Raw genomic sequence first — 17,314 nt, 5'->3', positions numbered from 1 at the left:
AACAATAAAAAATGAAGTATAATCTAAGGTGAAGTGCAATAAATCCCCTTTAATTATTACCTAAGTGCAACTAACCCTCTCGAATTACAAATAACCCCTCCAACTATGTTTTTTTGTTTAGTTTTAGGAGAGATAAAGTTATTCTGGTTCACAATGAAATTTGTAAACACTTTTTTACCCCTTACAATACACCGCCGTTTAACATTGAGGAGTTAGTTATAAAATTAGGTCAATGAGGTGTAATACAAAGGGCCACTAAAATTTTGACACATAAGCAATCTTATCACAATAAACCAATGAGATAAATATAAACATATGGCAATTATCACCTTCACCACTCTCTTGAATTCCTCGGCGTCAACACCATGCCGATTTTACGCCTTTCCCCGACAACTTCATACTCTAATTCATACCTTCTCATCCTCCAGGCAACAGAGCCTTCTGTGCCTCTTCCTTCTTCATCATCTTCATCTTCTTAAAAGCCCTTCTCTTCTCTCCTTTCAACTTGGGGGTTTCCTGGAAGTTAACAAAAATTCTACCTCGTAGTTTGTGATTGTGGAGTTGGGCTTTTTGTGAAGATTTTACTGCTCATGGAGTTTACCTCTTTTTTAATCCACGACGGTGTTGTGGACCTTCAAACAAATTTTTTTTTTTCGCTTTTCCTTTCAAACATATTTATGTGATTCGATTCCAATTTGAGTTCTGATTTGGATTCTAATTTCGATTTAGAGGAAGAATGTTGAGAACACCTGACATTTGGGTTGGCAAAATAAGAAGATTGTTGCTTCTTAAAATTCAAGAGAGTGAAATCAAAACTGATGGTCCACTGCAATTGTTGCTGTATCCAACGAATCTCATGCCGTCTTCTGCAATTGTTTCTTCTCCGGCGTAAGCTTCCTCCAAAAATTCTTCGTTCTCTAATCAGTAATTGAAGAACTACATAAACGCACAATCAAAACACACACACACACACACGGAGGGAGAGAGGAGAAGATCGATGGATTTATATATATATATATATATATATATTATGGACGTGAGAAGAGGGCATTAGAGTCTTTTCATTTTCATAAGGGCATTATGGTCATAAGATGATTTATTATTTGTCACGTGAGTAAATTGTGATCGGAAGTTTGCTGGAATGGGTAATCTGCAACAAAACAGAATAGTTTTGGGGGTTTTCTGCCACTTTATAAATTTAGGGGGGTTTAGTTCTCATTTGAGTATAGTTGAAGGAGGTTTATTATAATTTACCCAATAATCTATATGGTTCATACGTGTCATTCGTGTGACAGACTTAGATATGATAGACTAGATGAGAACTACAGTCAAATTTTATTTTACAAATTTAGTGATTCGCTTTCAACTGATGTGTCAATAATCCTTCCATATTGTTGCGATGGCTATGTAATTTTTTTTTCTCTCATAATAAAATGCATGCAAAATAATTAATGAATTTCGTTATGTCTTTATAAACATATTTTGAAGTATTCATAAACATTTTTATAAAAGTATTTTTTTTTTTTCTAATGAAAAATATAAATAAAATCCCAAACACAATCAACTTTAAAAAAAATTGGCGTTTGTATTCGGTTTACTGTTACTAAGTTGTACGTGGGTCTCATTTTATGAATTGGTTACCAACCGCCTAATGCAGGCCTCTTTGTGCCGTGCTAATTCAAGATTGGTTAAGCTCTGTTTTATTATGCAATAAATGTTGTTTGCTAAATGCTTGTTTGGATGAAGTCACAAATTATTTTGATGGTGCTAAGAGATGTATGCACTTGGCATTTCTTATGGAGGGCTTGGTTTTTTTTTTTTTTAAGTAATTACTGAGGGCTTGTTACCATGAGATTCATCAATCATAAGTTAATTGAGCCACGTTTTGCAACCATGTTCATTAATTAAACTCGTGAATCTAGACGATGGAGGATTCGAAAACATGTTCGAAATGGAGGAGCCGAAGCTGCTTCTCCACTCAATGCATTGCATTTACCTGGGACATAGTGGAATAATTTGAGACATGCTCGGTTGACTAAAATGGGTGATAAGTGGATAATAGTTGGGAATTTTAATGACATGGTGCATCCTTTCAAAAAACCTAAGGGAGGTACTGTTGGGATTTATATGCCCTGGCATAGCAAATTCCTGTTTGGATTAATTGACATATGTTCCTGACGTTTCTGAAATATTTATGTTTTATACAATTGGTGAATTTAATGTATTATATTTCGATTCACTATGAAATTGATAGTGTCCATGTAATTACAAGAAATATTTATATATATGTATGTGATGGCAATCAATGCATGATATATAAATAGTAATTATAAATTGTTCATAGTCGGTAATTATGGATGGACTCATAATTAATTAAGACTTGAACAGGATCCGCGTTAGGTTGAGATATATTGCGAGAGCCGTCGTATGCAATTACTCCCTATCACCGTCATGGCATTTGACTCTTAAGCATGACAAAAGACCAATAACGATGGAGGATTCGAAAACATGTTCGAAATGGAGGAGCCGAAGCTGCTTCTCCACTCAATGCATTGCATTTACCTGGGACATAGTGGAATAATTTGAGACATGCTCGGTTGACTAAAATGGGTGATAAGTGGATAATAGTTGGGAATTTTAATGACATGGTGCATCCTTTCAAAAAACTAAGGGAGGTACTCCAAAGCAAATTTGGAGATAAGTGAGTTGAGACAATTGTATCCAATTGTATTTTTTTGTTTGTTGGACAGGAAAAAAAAATAAACAAAAGAGTTGAGACAATTGTTGGACGGCTGTGATTTTCGAGATTTGGAATATAGGACTTCATTTATATGGGAAAACATCTTATTCTATTTTAATTTTTGTGACCAGATAATACTATACAGCATCTATGTCTATTTCTTGAAAGATGATTTTATCATGTGCCACAAAATGTTTTGCGCATAGCATATCATTTCATGTCGGTTGTGATTCTCGCAAAAAACGTCAACCTCGTTTCACATGGAGTGATTTCACCCTATCATGCGAGTGAGAGAGTCATAAATTTAGTGTATAAGGGATAACCATTAATAATAATATGAAAATAAATTAATAACAAATGAGAGGTATTTATAAAAAAATTTAACCAACAGATGAGAGGTCATTTTAGAATTTTGATTCTTAAAAAATCTACGTGATGATGAATTCAAAAAAGACATGAGTCTTTTCTGAGTTTTAAAAATTTTATTGGGAAAATGAGTTAGAAAATAAAGAGTCATTTTTAAAATAAAAAAAAATTGAAAGTTTTTCTTAAGCTTTCATGTGTTTGTAAATTAAATTTAAAAAGTGCATGTATTTGTAATTTTGTTCCTATATATATATCAAGTATATATCTATTCCTATAAAACGTTCAGTGACTGTCGAGACGAGGAAATAAAACCCTCGACTCGACCTTGTTAGAATTATCACCTATATATCATAATATCTCACTTTGTTCACTTCAATTTTGGTTTGATTACTCATCACTGTTCTCTCTTGGTTTACATCGCCAAACATTATTGTAGACTCTTCAGGTGAGTTGTCGTGGTTATTCATATTCATAGACAAGTATATATTAACTGAATTAATTACGATTATTCTATCATGTTTTCATGTGCTCGAATAAATTCATGCATTTTTAATTATATAAATAAATAACAACAGATTTAAGTGCTATAGCTTTCAATTTGTGTTTTCTTTTGTTTTTTTTTTAATCATTAGTTTAAGATTAAATTTTTTCGATTCTTTGATTTATTTACATGGCAGTGGTGTTGGTTCTGGATATGGTCTCATTATCGGTGACACAGTCAGATTGGGCATGGCTTCCGAAGCACCTATTGGATATGATTATGTACAAGTTGGTTTCGCTTTCTGACTATGTTCGCGTTGGTGCTGTTTGCAAACCATGGTACTCTGTGGCAATGGAGAAGCAAGTTGAATTTTTTAAAAATAAATGTTGCAGACAAGTTCCATTCTTGATGGTTCCTACCGAAGATAATAGTGAGGAAAGATGTAGCCTCTACAGTATCACTCATAATAAATTATATGATTTTCAGTTACAAGTACCTTACAAAAAGAGGTTTTTTGGTTCCTCACATGGTTGGTTTTTAGGGTAAAAGAATCCTTCGGCTTAATCCTAATTAACTCATTCTCTGGCGCCACCATTGAGCTTCCTTCGATTATAGACCGCTCAAAATACGGACCTCATCAGCGTCTTGAGGTTGAGTTTGAAATTATGAAGGCTACATTATTTGCAGACCCTGTTTCGTCTCCTAATGACTATATTATCAGTGCAATAGATGGTGGTAACAAAAGACTGGCATTCATTCAACCAAGAGACAAAGCTTGGACTTACATAGATAGAGAGAGATTTAGACTCATCTTTGATGTAATATTTTATAAAGGTCAGATTTTTGCAGTTAATGATTGGAGTGGAATCATAATGGTTGATCTTAATAGAAGGGTCGGGGAGAGTAGGCTCCCCAAGTGAAGGGAATAGTACCGCAGATATCGCAGAGTGATGTCTCTGATCAGATGTATCTTGTCGAATCATCTAGTGGGGATTTATTTCTTGTGCAAAGGTTTGTAGATTATGACGTAGACGATGATTTCCAGCATACAACTGATGATTTTCTGGTTTTCAAGGTGCTTTTACAGAAAATTAATGAAAAGAGTTGGCCTGAGCAGGTTGAAGTGAAGAGCTTGGGTGGAGACACCCTGTTGGGAGATAACCGTTCAATATGTGTTTCAGCTTCTAAATGGCCTGGGTGCCAACCCAATTCCATATACTACACTGATGATTATATTGATTTTAAATTACATCCCCTACATGGGCGCCACGACATTGGTATCTTCAATGTAGAGAACGAAAGTTTTGGGATGCATTACATTCTTGATCCGTATGCCGCCCTCAATTTGAATTGTGCCAACCATTTAGGAGAAATTGAGTACAGAAGTAATTTCCGGAGTGTCTTTTGGTCGAACAAATTTACATTAAAATGTAAGATCATGTTTGATAGACTTTTTGTTTTCCTAGTGGGTACTTTTATGAATCAGTGAGGTCTGTGATTTAATAGAAGAATTATAGTGGAAGAATTTTCTAACTCATCGGCAATATGTACTGTAAGATCGTACAACGAAGAGGAGTAAGTAATTTGAAAGAATTATTGAGAAGAAATAAAGAATCTTGCTGTGAGACAATGACCAACGTTCTCTGCTAATTCTTCAATAATTGGTCTCTCGAATTATAAGTATTATATATAAATAATATTATACACATGATTGTTGTGGCGAGTCCCAATTTGGGGTCAATCCCAACATTTCTATTTCAAAAGCATTGAAAGAGATCAAATTGGTCTCGGCCTGATATCAAAACACCAGAGGCCACCTCTATGACCCACAAAGGAAAAAGAAGGTAAAAATCGCTATGTCATGCTTTTTAACAATTTAACAAACATCTTCTGTGCACTGTAATGCTTGATCAGCTCTTGTTACAGGTGTGAGTGTTTTGATCTGTATAAAGAGCTCACTCCATATGGGGAAGCATGGTCTTGGCAAAAGTCCATTGTCAAAGAGAGGAAGGCATTGATTGAAGGGAACGAAGATTGGTCTGAGACTTTGATCATTCTACAACACCAACCTGTTTATACATTGGGTACCGGTAGTTCAGAAGAGTTCTTGAATTTTGACATAAAGGACGTTCCTTTCGATGTGCATCGAACCGAACGTGGCGGGGAAGTGACATATCATGGACCAGGGCAGGTAATTGTTATGCTTTTTTTTTTTTTTTTTTTTTTTAACACCTTTCATTAATTATCTTTTTGATTTGTAGAATTTTAATAGTTGATATGGATATTTATCTCATCATTTTTTGTTTTATGTAATCAGTTTAATGGGTTTTAAAGGATGATTATTTAGAAACATTAGCGTTTGCTTGTATACCCTGAAGCATCTTCTTCAAAGCCACATTAATAGGTGGCAAATAGAAGGAATGAAATTGTAATGGAGTAGAGACTTAGATGGAAATTTTCACACCCTAAAGTACTATCTACATGAGATGTAAAATTCCTAGCCTTAATATGAATGGTGATGAATGCTAATGAAATTAGTATGTAAGCTTGCCCAAAAGACAAAATGCTGATATGAATGTATGACAAAGATCAAAATTTAGAAGAGCTTATCTTCATAGAATCCAGTCTAAGTGAAAGCGGTACTTAGAATCCATTCAAGTTAACATTTTCAGTGTGTTGATTTATAGTCTCATTTCGTGGGTATGCTGGATTATACTAAAAAACTGGTTGAGTATGTGAAGCAATTGACTATCAGGTCAACCGACTTTATTGTATTTTTTTGATAATTAATCAATTTTATAAATTTTAGTTTATTCTTTTCCTTTCGTAACTTGTAGGACAAAAATAATGCATGGTAGAAGTTACATTGTCAACTTGACATTTGATTATTTTGATTTATGCCTCATCAATTTGAACTGTGTGGATCAATGATCTAAGCATCCCAGTTTGGTGCGAAAATGCACACATTGTTTGCATATATATGGTTAGTAGCAATTCTGCTGGCTTACTGCCCTTCTGGAATTGGTGAAGCTTTCTTTGTTTTCCAAGCTTGTTTGCTTCTTTCTAGCCCTGTTGTTTGCTTGTTTGGTTTGATTGGGGGAGGCCCCTCTTAGCTTGTATCTTTCTCTTTTTTGAATAAATTGATTAATTATCAAAAAAAAAAAAAAAAAAAAAAAAAAAAAAAAAAAAAATCCAGACTGGTACCACAAGCATGTACAACTAAGAAATGACTCCAGCAAACACCTATTACTTTAAGTGCATACTTATTTAACAATTCAATGATCCTGCAGGACATCTAAAGATGATCTTTTATGTTAATTTCTTGATTCCATGCAAGTTCTTTTGAAAGTCAGATGGGCTGCATACTTCATCTTTCTTATGAATATCTTTGATAATAATAGCATATTATCATTATTACTCTAATAGTACTTTGTATTCAACATTTTCTTTTTCCTGAACTGTATTCAACATTATTTATTTCTTCTTTTCCTGTTTTTATTTTTCTAAGAAAAACAATAGCATCCTAAAAGATTGGATTGCTTCCGGAGATCAGAAATTAGCAGCTATTGGGATACGAGTATCACAGTGGGTAGCATATCATGGCTTAGCATTGAATGTCACCTCATATCTAACTCCTTTTCAAAGAATAGTTCCATGTGGAATAAGGAATCGCCGTGTTGGAAGCATAAAGGGGTTATTGATGGAATCTTTGTCACTTGATGGATGCAGAAGAACGGACATATAATATCATAATGATTGCCAACTAATTGATATTACTCAGAAATCATTAGTCAGAGCGTTTTTTGAAGTTTTCCAAGTTGAACTCCTCCAAAAATCTATCTCATATCTGAATTTTGAAAGGGGAAACGGCCAACCTAGCGTACTGGGAACCTAATTTAACACTCAGATTAAAAAGAGCTTGTCTGAATCATCTCAACCAGTCAAACTATCTGTTGTAGAATATTATTGAAATTCTTTATGGTCTTCTATATCTATAAATTGGGACCTCATCTACTTAAATGAAACAACGTTGCAGCAGGCTTGTGTTTCTTGAATTATTTAGATACTTACCCTGTATTCTATTTTCTGTCTGATAGATATTTCAGGATACTAATTGTAGTTCCAAATTTGTTCAACATTACTCTCAATACCTGTGTAGTTCCATGCATCATTTCATTTAGACAAAAGACTTCAACTGTTAAGTTCAATGAAGCATTTCATTTAAGCAAAAGACCTAAGGGTATGTTTGACAGCACCGTTTTGGAGCAAAATGTATGTCAATTTCTCTCTCTACTGATTTTTTCCCTCTCTTGGTCTCCATCTTCTTTAAACCCTAACTATGCATTTGTTGCTTTGTAGAGAATCATTTGTATCTCAACTTTTCTCTTGAGTTACTCTTCAACTGTGAAGGTCTTCCTTCATCATTTTTGTATATCCAAAACTATTCTAGTGTTGTTTTGAGGTTAGTATTTATGTATCTATCATATTTCATGATGAAATTTTGATTGATTTTCTGGTTATATGATTTTGCTGGTTTGGTTGCTTGCAATGATTTTATGTTGTGGTTTTTTTGTGCTTTTTAGAGAGAGTGATTACTGTTATCTGTTCTTATTTTTTGTTGTTCAGTGCATTTGAACTTGGAATTGTGTTATTCTCTAAGTGCCTTGACTTTTGCCTCTAATAATTGCATAGTTGCAGGCATGTTAATATGGAACATGGTTTAATTTTGGTTATGCCTCATCAATTTGAACTGTGTGGATCAATGATCTAAGGGTCCCAGTTTGGTGCCAAAATGCACACACTGTTTGCATATATGGTTATACAGCTACTTCAAATTTGGTCAGCACCAGACTGGTACCACAAGTGTGTACAACTAAGAAATGACTCCAGCAAACACCTATTACTTTAAGTGCGTACTTATTTGACAATTCAATGATCCCGCAGGATGTCTAAAGATGATCTTATATGTTAATTTCTTGTTTCCATGCAAGTTGTTTCGACAAGTCAGATGGGCTGCATACTTAATCTTTGTTATGAATATCTTTGATCATGATAGCATATTATCATTATTACTCTAATACTACTTTGTATTCAATGTTTTCTTTTTCCTGAACTGCATTCAATATTATTGATTTTTTCTTTTCCTGTTTTTATTTTGCTAAGAAAAACAATAGCAGCCTAAAAGATTGAATTGCTTCAGGAGATCAGAAATTAGCAGCTATTGGGGGACTAGTATCATAGTGGGTAGCATATCATGGCTTAGCATTGAATGTCACCTCAGATCTAACTCCTTTTCAAAGAATAGTTCCATGTGGAATAAGGAATCGTCTTGTTGGAAGCATAAAGGGATTATTGATGGAATCTGTGTCACTTGATGGATGCGGAAGAATGGAAATACAATGTCATGATGATTGCCAACTAATTGATATTACTCACAAATCATTAGTCAGAGCGTTTTGTGAAGTTTTCCAAGTTGAACTCCTCCAAAAATCTATCCCACATCAGAATTTTGAAAGGGAAAACGGCCAAACTAGCTTACTGGAAACCTAATTTAACTGAGAGATTAAAAAGACCTTGTCTGAATCATCTCAACCAGTCAATGTATCGGTTGTAGAATACTACTGAAATTATTTATGGTCCTGTCTATCTATAAATTGGGACCTCATCTACTTAAATGAAACAACCCTGCACCAGGCTTGTGTTTCTTGAAATATTTAACAGTAAGTATCTTCTATTCAATTTTTTTATCTGTGATAAATATTTCTGGATACTAATTATAGTTCCAAACTTCTTCAACTTTACTCTCAATACCTGAATAGTTCCATGCAGCATTTCATTTAGACAAAAGACTCAAACTGTTAAGTTCAATGAAGCATTTCATTTAAGCAAAAAACCTAAGGGTATGTTTGGCTTGCCGTTTTGGACCTTTGGAATTGGAATTGGATGCTTCAATTCCAAATTCTGCGCTTGGATACTAAAAAGTATAAACTAACATGGGTTTGGGATTACATTAAAATCTCAAACACACCAAATCAACAATTTCAATACCATGATCGAACCACGGATTTTACATCCCAAAACCAACCCAACACAACACCTCTCTGTCTCTCTCTCTCCCAAGCGCTCACTCGACCCCAACCTCTCGATCTCTATTGATGGCTCACTCCACTCCATCGTTCCATCTCAATCCAGCTCCCTAGACTGTCAATCTCTAACCCTAGCTTTTCTATCTTGATCAGCCTTCAATCCCTAGCTCATTGATCATTATTTTGGAACCGTAGCTCAATCGTGCAGTTGAAGACGAAGATCATTACTAGTAGCAAAGTGTATATCAATTTCTCTGTCTACTGATTTTTGCCCCTCTTTTGGTCTTCTTCTTTAAATCCAAACTATGCATTTGTTGCTTTGCAGAGAATCATCTGTATCTCAACTTTGCTCTTCAGTTACTCTTCAACTGTGAAGATCTTCCTTCATCATTTTTGTATATCCAAAACTGTTCTAGTGTTGCTTTGAGGTTAGTATTTACGTATCTATCATTTTTCATGATGAAATTATGATTGATTTTCTGTTTATATGCTTTTGCTGGTTTGATTGCTTGCAATGATTTTTATGCTGTGGTTTTTGGTGCTTTTTAGAGAGAGTGATTCGGTTCTTCTTCTTTGTTGTTCAGTGCATTTGAACTTGGACTTGTGTTTTCCTCGAAGTGCCTAGACTTTTGCCTCTAATAATTGCATAGTTGCAGACATGTTAATATGGAACATGGTTTAATTTTGGACACAGAAAATACTTCATTGTGTTTTACCTCAAATTCTGGTTGTGAGAAAATTATTTTATGCATGACAAAATCTCTGATAGGCTTGAGTGGGTGCATATAGGCGCTGTCTTGTATTTCACTGCACTAATGTCATTGTAGATTTGCTTGTTACATCTATATTTTAGACTAAAATTTGTCATAGAAGCCGTGTTAGTCATTTCCTATAAATATATGGGGAAAATTTGGATCTTATGGAGATTCCTTAACCAAGTGAAAAAAATTGACATGGGAGGGCCTATCATGAGATTATATTAAAAAAACATTTGACCCTTAAAGTGACTACCAGAACCTCTCTTTCAGGGTTGCGTTAATAAACTATTGTCCTTTATATAATTGGTTTAGTTCTGCTGGCTGGTAGGAAGTTAGTTGCAATTCACAATTTCACACCCTTAAAAGAACTGCAGCTTCTTCTTTTTTCCTTTTTTTTTTAAATTTTTTTTAAAATTTTTTTATATTGCAATTTCTATTCTGACTTTTTATTTTATTTTATTTATTTATTATTATTGTTAGAGAGAAGAATCTACAATAAACTTGTCCCTTTCTTTTGAATGTCCTGCCAGAACTTTTTTACTGTGCTACAATAACTTTGATATTATTCTCTTTAATCATATGGATTATAATTGTGTATTAAAATGATGCTTTTAATATGGTTTTATGTTTTATAAGTGAATTCTTTTGAAGGTCTTCCCCTTTTCTTCTTCCTCATTTTTTCTGTTACCCCTTCTTGGCAATATTACCTTAAAACTGACAGCAGCTCACACCTCCACACCGACAACATCATTAGCAGCACATATGAACATCCTTGTTCTTTTGATGAATTTGGGTCACTTTTAACATTTGATACAAGAATTCTTCATCTTAAATGAAATCATTCTTAACAAATATAGGTGATGAATAATTGGAAGAATCACATCTGAAGAAAATCTAAGAATGATTCTATACCATAGTCATGGATTTTGTATTCAAGACTATTCAAATTTACTGAGATGCTAAAGCACAGACTGAATTAATTTCACCTTGGAAAATTTTAGTTAAGCACCTGAAGCAAATATTTTCCATATTGTTTAGTTAATATTTTCCACAAAAAGTACAAGTTTAAGGTGAAAAGGAACATAACGGAAAAGTAAAAAATGAATCATGATTGATATTTTTTCAGAGGGAAAAGCATATAGTTTCCTTTTTACATTTCATCTTTTTAGCACCATGAGTAGATAGATTTAATCTGTTATTTGAAATTAGCTTTTGATGGTAATTTTAAGGTCTACATTCTTGACTTAACATCCTTAACTCTATGGCTATATCTCTTATTGTATTATACATATATATATTATTTCCATGGTTCATGCTTAACTATGTCTCAAACAGATCTCCCAGGACTTCCCTTTGGCAGCCTATATTTGAACAAAATGAGTTTTCCAATCGAACTAGATTGAAAATTGTCTTGTTAGGCAAACAGTTTAACTAGGAGAGTGTTCTATAATGCACCTTCACAGGGTAAACTGGCACAGTTCACCTAACTTTAGGAAACAAGCCATTCAACTAATTGTGTTCATTGTTTGACTAACAATGGGGGATACTGACATCATAAATAATTCATGAAAATTAACAAAAAAAAGTTTGTAATATGACACAAGGGATTTGAAATCATCTCAAAGACATGACAATAAGTCCACCATTGTAAAAAGCTTGATCAAAACTTTTGTTTAACCAATCAACAACTTACTGTTGAAGTGTCTTGAAATGGAAGAGTTATTTTCAACCCTCATTGAAGTGTCTGGAAATGAATATATGAATTGTGATGATATTTGCTTGCCAAAGGAGTGAGCCCTTGGTCTTTGATTAGCATCCTTTAATAATTATTAAAGCGGGCAAAGTGTATTAAAGGGATTGTTAATGCACTTACTGTTGCGAGGGTAAAGAGGATAAATTATTAATACAAGTTTAATTAATTTTAAACTTCCATTAAAACCCAGTAGGCATTAATCTTGGACCCCTTGATGAGATAGATTGACACTTATATCATCATTGTCATTATTGTGATGTTGTGGCCCGAATTTGGTTGGATGGGTTCGGGGGCTTGTCCCCGGGGAAAAATTTTGACTTGATTTTGCTTGTGGTCGTGGACCCTAATTAGTACTCTCTTGTAGCCTAATATATAAGGGTGCTTAGGGTTTGGAGTGGGATAGATTGAGACACTGAAAATCGCCGAGAAAGAGAGTGAGGGGCTGAAACTTGTAATCTCCTATTTTTTGCATAGTGAAAACTTTCGCTAGATCTCCATCATAGATATAGGCTTTGCCAAACCACGCTAAATCTTTGTGTTCTTTGTGTGTGGCGTGTTTATTTTCTGCTGTGATTCTCTGTGTTTGTCGTAACAATTATCTATCTATCACTCTCAGTTGAGTAATTAATTGATACTGCTTTGTTCATTATTCATTTTTCAATTTAATTCTTTTTTTTTATCCTAACTTCTTATCCTACCTTCTTAATAAGGTTCTTGTTTCTATATCTTTATTAGGATGGGTTATTTAATTTTTTTTATTTACTTTTTAAATTGTGACAAATTACTTTCACAATATTTTAAAAAAATTTCGACCCTCTTATATTCAGGAAATTTTTTTTTTCAACCCTCTTATCTTTTACTTTGAAACTTAAATTATTGTCTGCATATTTTTTTACTCTGGGCTGAATTACACGCACACACGCATATGCTCAGAATCTGTTATGCTTAGTCGTCATTTCTGTTATAGTTTTAGCTATTTGTAGTGGCAAGTAGTATTTCGGTTCATTCTTCAGTTTCGAGAAGCCTGATTATTGATAATAAAGTTAGGATGTTATGTTTTCCATTACTTATCAATAAAACAAAACAAAAATAAAATAAAAGAAAGAGTATTTGATGATCGCTATCCAAAAAGTATTTACATGATAATTTATTTTGCGTATGCTTCTATTTTTTGTTTGAGTGTGCATCTGATCTGTTTCTACAACATGATAATTAGAATTTATAAGGCTTTGTAGTTGAAGCTATGTGGAGCACCTTTTCTAACAAGTGGTTATCTGTGAAGGAATTTATTCCAACTTCCCATAACTAATTTGCTTCTGGTGCGGTGCTGTTCATTAAGATGGTTAGCGCCTAATTAAAATAACTGAATATTTCTGAAGTTCAATCTTAATATGCATGAAGCATTGATGTGGAACACTAGAATGTTCAAAATTTCATTTTGATTGGGGACTGAAGTTTGAGAACCACTCTTGTGGATGTTGTGATTACAAAGTGTATGCTAAGAGGAAGATTTAGCCAGTGAAGGAACCTTGGGCTGTTTTGGGAACTCCTATCATTTATAGGAGGATGGGTTGTGTCAGAGTGGTATATTTAGTAGCCATCTTCCTCCAATTGACTTTTTCTGACTTCTGAAGTCTGAACCTTCAACATTTGCTGGGACTCACCATTTGAAAACATCACCTTGTGTTCTTCTCACTGAATATTCACTTCTAATCCTTCGTAATTGTAACAACAGTCCTTGTGGCATTTGAAAATAATTTACTGGATAAAATGTCTCAATACTCAATTAAGGTTTATATCTTTGTCAGTGTGATTATCAGGACAGCTCCCGTTAGCAGTAATTAATATTCGTAAATCCTGGCAGCTATTCAACTGCTAGGAATGTTTGGCTTGTTGTGTAACTTATTATTAATTACTTTTAGCATTCATGAGAAAAACCAGTTTTCTTAGTTGAGTGCGTATGCTTATTGTACAATAATACTACATTGTTAACGTATTGAAGTAATTTGCTTGGCATGGAAATCGGAGAGGGCAGCAAGAAAGGGAAGTCAGCAAAATACTTTACATGGACTGTTGAGATGGATCGTATAGTTAATGGAGCAGCTGAACTTGGGAAACTGACTTGACGGCAAATTGGCAAGGAAACAGGTTGCTTGGACTGCTGCTATTAGTGCTCTGAAAGAGCAGCTCGGTATTGATGTCACGAAGCAAAACATTTAATCCCGTCTAAGAACTTGGGACAAACATTATACAATCATAGGTTAACATGCTCTCCAAATCAGGTTTTTGTTGGGAATACACTAGAGAGAGGATCAATACTTTTAGTGAAGAATCAGTTTGGAATGCTTGGGTAAAAGGTGAGAACTACTTGCCAAATGCATTAGATATTTTTAATGTTTCATTTATTAGTAGTATAAATAAAAGTGGATATCTTTTGTAAGGTTTTGGTTATGGTCATTGTAGGCTGTAGCTTACTGAGTACAGTGGTTGTAGTTTTTAGTGGTGTTGCTTTGAATACTGTGTATGTTGTTTGTATTTTGTTCTAGTTTCACTTGCCCTTTAGTCCTTTACTTTGGGAAATTCTGGTGAAGAATTCTGCAAATGAGCAGTTACCAGTTTGGTGTATTGACTGTGATCCACATTAATATGTATTTATTTGGTGTTTGATGATTGCATATATGTTGCTCTTGTTGAACGATTAGCTTCAATATACTAGTGTTTGGTTTCTTTTCGTTGCATTTTGTGGTTAGGAAATCCAATTGTTCCTCAAAAATCTATGTTAAGTCAGAAATTGGGGCCATCCTAACAATTGCTGATATGGGATGAAGTATTTTTAATGTTCCCATCAATTAAATTGGGACTTGCTTTATGGTTTTGGCATGGAATTTTATTTTTAAGTGTCAAATTCAGCATTTTATATGACATATTGTAAACTTGTCCTTTTCTGATATTTTCTCATGTTATGTATGTCATATAAAATGGCACATATCAATGCCTACCTCTGTTGATGTGCAAAGGATAGATATCTGTCTATATTTTGCATCTGATGTATTTGATACTATGGTATAAATTGATATAAATTTATGGCTGCATAAGGTGATCTAAGCATGGTATTCACTTCATAGCTAATCATGCAGCTATATTTACTTAAATGCTTCCGGTTTAAGCATGACAAAGATTTAAAATATGTTAGAAAGTTGAAGTACTACTGTATCTTGTCTCTCTTTCTAGTCTTGCAGCCATTCTCTTACTTTATTTTCTTTTGGAATTTCATGGCAGAATTAAATGGGAATTCAACCAAAATAATGCAGTGTCTTTCTGACCAGTTTTTATCATTAGCCCCTCCCAGAATTGGATCGATTTGAAATTTTTCATTCTTCTCTTTTGTACTGATAGATCACTGATGAAACTCTAATCTTATACATTTGTAGAAACATCCTGAAGTTGCACCGTACTGGAAGAAAATCTCATTGGAAAACTAGGATGACATATGTACTCTCCATACACAAGAGTGCAATTGGAGAAGGTGCTCAAACCGCTTTGGAAGCCGACATGCAATATGGCTAATGAAGTCCATTAATTTGGAGGAATCAGCTGGAAATGATGGGTTGAATGATGATGCTACTAGTGTTGTTGAAGGCCGAGTTGGGAGATCTTGACAGAATTATTGAAATTGGTAATCAAATCAATTGATTAAAAAATTGGGAATATACTGTTATACGCACATTAGAATAATGCTATTTTACGAAACTAACTAATCCTGGTGATACATATCAAAACTGATACCTAGAAATCTGGGATTACCATAACTAAAAAATTCTTAACTATTAACAGCCTGTACACGGTTTCCTTATACAAGAAAAGAATCGTATTTTCCCACACTCCCCCTCGAGCTAGTGAATGGATGTCATCTATTCCCAGCTTGCTGGTTATCCTCTGAAAAACGGCACCAGGCAATTCTTTGGTAAGCACGTCTGCTAGCTGTTCTCCAGTAGGAACAAAAGGAGTACAAATGAGGGCCACTATCCAACTTCTCTTTAATAAAACGCCTGCCCACTTCAATGTGTTTTGTGCGGTCATATTGCACAGGATTGTGTGCAATATTGATGGCTGATTTATTGTCACAGTAAAGCTTCATTGGACCTTCCCATCTGACTCTCAGATCTCCCAAGATTATCCTTAGCCATAACAGTTCACATATCCTGAGTGCTATTGCTCTAAATTCGGCTTTTGTGCTGGACCTTGCAACCACATGCTGCTTTTTGCTTCTCCAAGTAACGACCACCTAGGAAGGTGCAATAGCCCGAGGTTGATCTTCTGTCAATCATGGATCCTGTATAATTTGCATCTGTGTAGGCTTCAAGAGTCGGTCTTTCCCCTTTCTTAAACATAATTCCTCTTTCTGGTGTACCCTTTAAGTACTGCAAAATTCTATAAACAGCTTTGAGATGTGATTCTTTTGGATTGTGCATGAATTAACACACAACACTAGCAGCATAAGCTATATCCGGCCTGGTATGTGACAAATAAATTAACTTCATCACGTCTTTGATAAGTGCCTTTATCCGTGGCCACGTCTTCTGGAGCATCACAAAGTTTGTGGTTTGACTCCGTAGGTGTTTCAACTGGCTTACATCCCAACTTGCGTGTAGCAGCCAATAAGTGTAACACATATTTTTGCTGTGATATAAAAATCCCTTGCTGAGAGTGGGCTACTTCAATACCAAGAAAGTACTTCAGTTTTCCTAGCTTTTTGATCTCTAATTCCTTCACTAACTGATTCTTCAAGCTCTCTATTCCTTCCAAGTCATCTCCTGTTACTATGATGTCATCCACATAGACCAACAATATAGTCACTCCCCCTGATGCCGAGTGCTTTACAAACAATGTATGATCACCTTGACTTTGCTTATATCCTATACTCACCATCACTTTGGTAAATCCCCCAAACCAAGCTCTTGGGGATTGTTTCAGTCCATACAAAGCCTTTTTAAGCTTACATACCATTCCTTCCTTTTTATTTGAGCTAAACCCAGGCGGAATCTCCATATAGATCTCATCCTCAAGATCGCTATGTAAGAAGGCGTTCTTGACATCAAATTGTTGTAATCTCCAGCTAAAATTTGCAGC

The 17,314-nt window shown here is 34.5% G+C and overlaps 1 protein-coding gene across 3 annotated transcripts; it reads left to right on the top strand.

Moving 5' to 3' along the window:
* Window positions 1-308: 308 nt before the first annotated feature.
* Window positions 309-16,051, top strand: LOC132280089 (octanoyltransferase LIP2p2, chloroplastic-like). 3 transcript variants are annotated; one of them, XM_059782208.1, is made up of 4 exons: window positions 309-888; window positions 3,784-5,431; window positions 5,514-5,778; window positions 7,096-8,049. In XM_059782208.1, the coding sequence occupies exons 2-4, from the start codon at window positions 5,409-5,411 to the stop codon at window positions 7,330-7,332; spliced, it is 525 nt and encodes a 174-aa protein (XP_059638191.1). In that variant the 5' UTR covers window positions 309-888; window positions 3,784-5,408; the 3' UTR covers window positions 7,333-8,049. The 3 variants fall into 3 exon arrangements, with proteins under 3 accessions (XP_059638191.1, XP_059638192.1, XP_059638190.1); XM_059782209.1 differs by lacking the exon at window positions 7,096-8,049 and adding an exon at window positions 15,616-16,051 and having other exon boundaries at window positions 310-888; XM_059782207.1 differs by lacking the exon at window positions 7,096-8,049 and having other exon boundaries at window positions 311-888; window positions 3,784-5,017.
* The last annotated feature ends 1,263 nt before the right edge of the window (window positions 16,052-17,314 follow it).

Source organism: Cornus florida, unplaced genomic scaffold (assembly GCF_030987335.1).
Source record: "Cornus florida cultivar Cherokee Brave unplaced genomic scaffold, ASM3098733v1 CherokeeBrave_3.0.0_Hap2_Chr10, whole genome shotgun sequence".
Lineage (NCBI taxonomy): Eukaryota > Viridiplantae > Streptophyta > Magnoliopsida > Cornales > Cornaceae > Cornus > Cornus florida.
Note: the sequence above shows the minus strand (reverse complement) of the source record. Positions and strands in the feature narration are given on the sequence as shown.

What these genes read in the sequence shown, in the direction of transcription:
- LOC132280089 (XM_059782207.1), top strand. Translation starts at nt 4,552, where the DNA reads ATGTATCTTGTCGAATCATCTAGTGGGGATTTATTTCTTGTGCAAAGG. An exon ending in GAACAAATTTACATTAAAAT is followed by an intron (nt 5,018 to 5,513) that starts GTAAGATCATGT and finishes CTCTTGTTACAG; the next exon opens with GTGTGAGTGTTTTGATCTGT.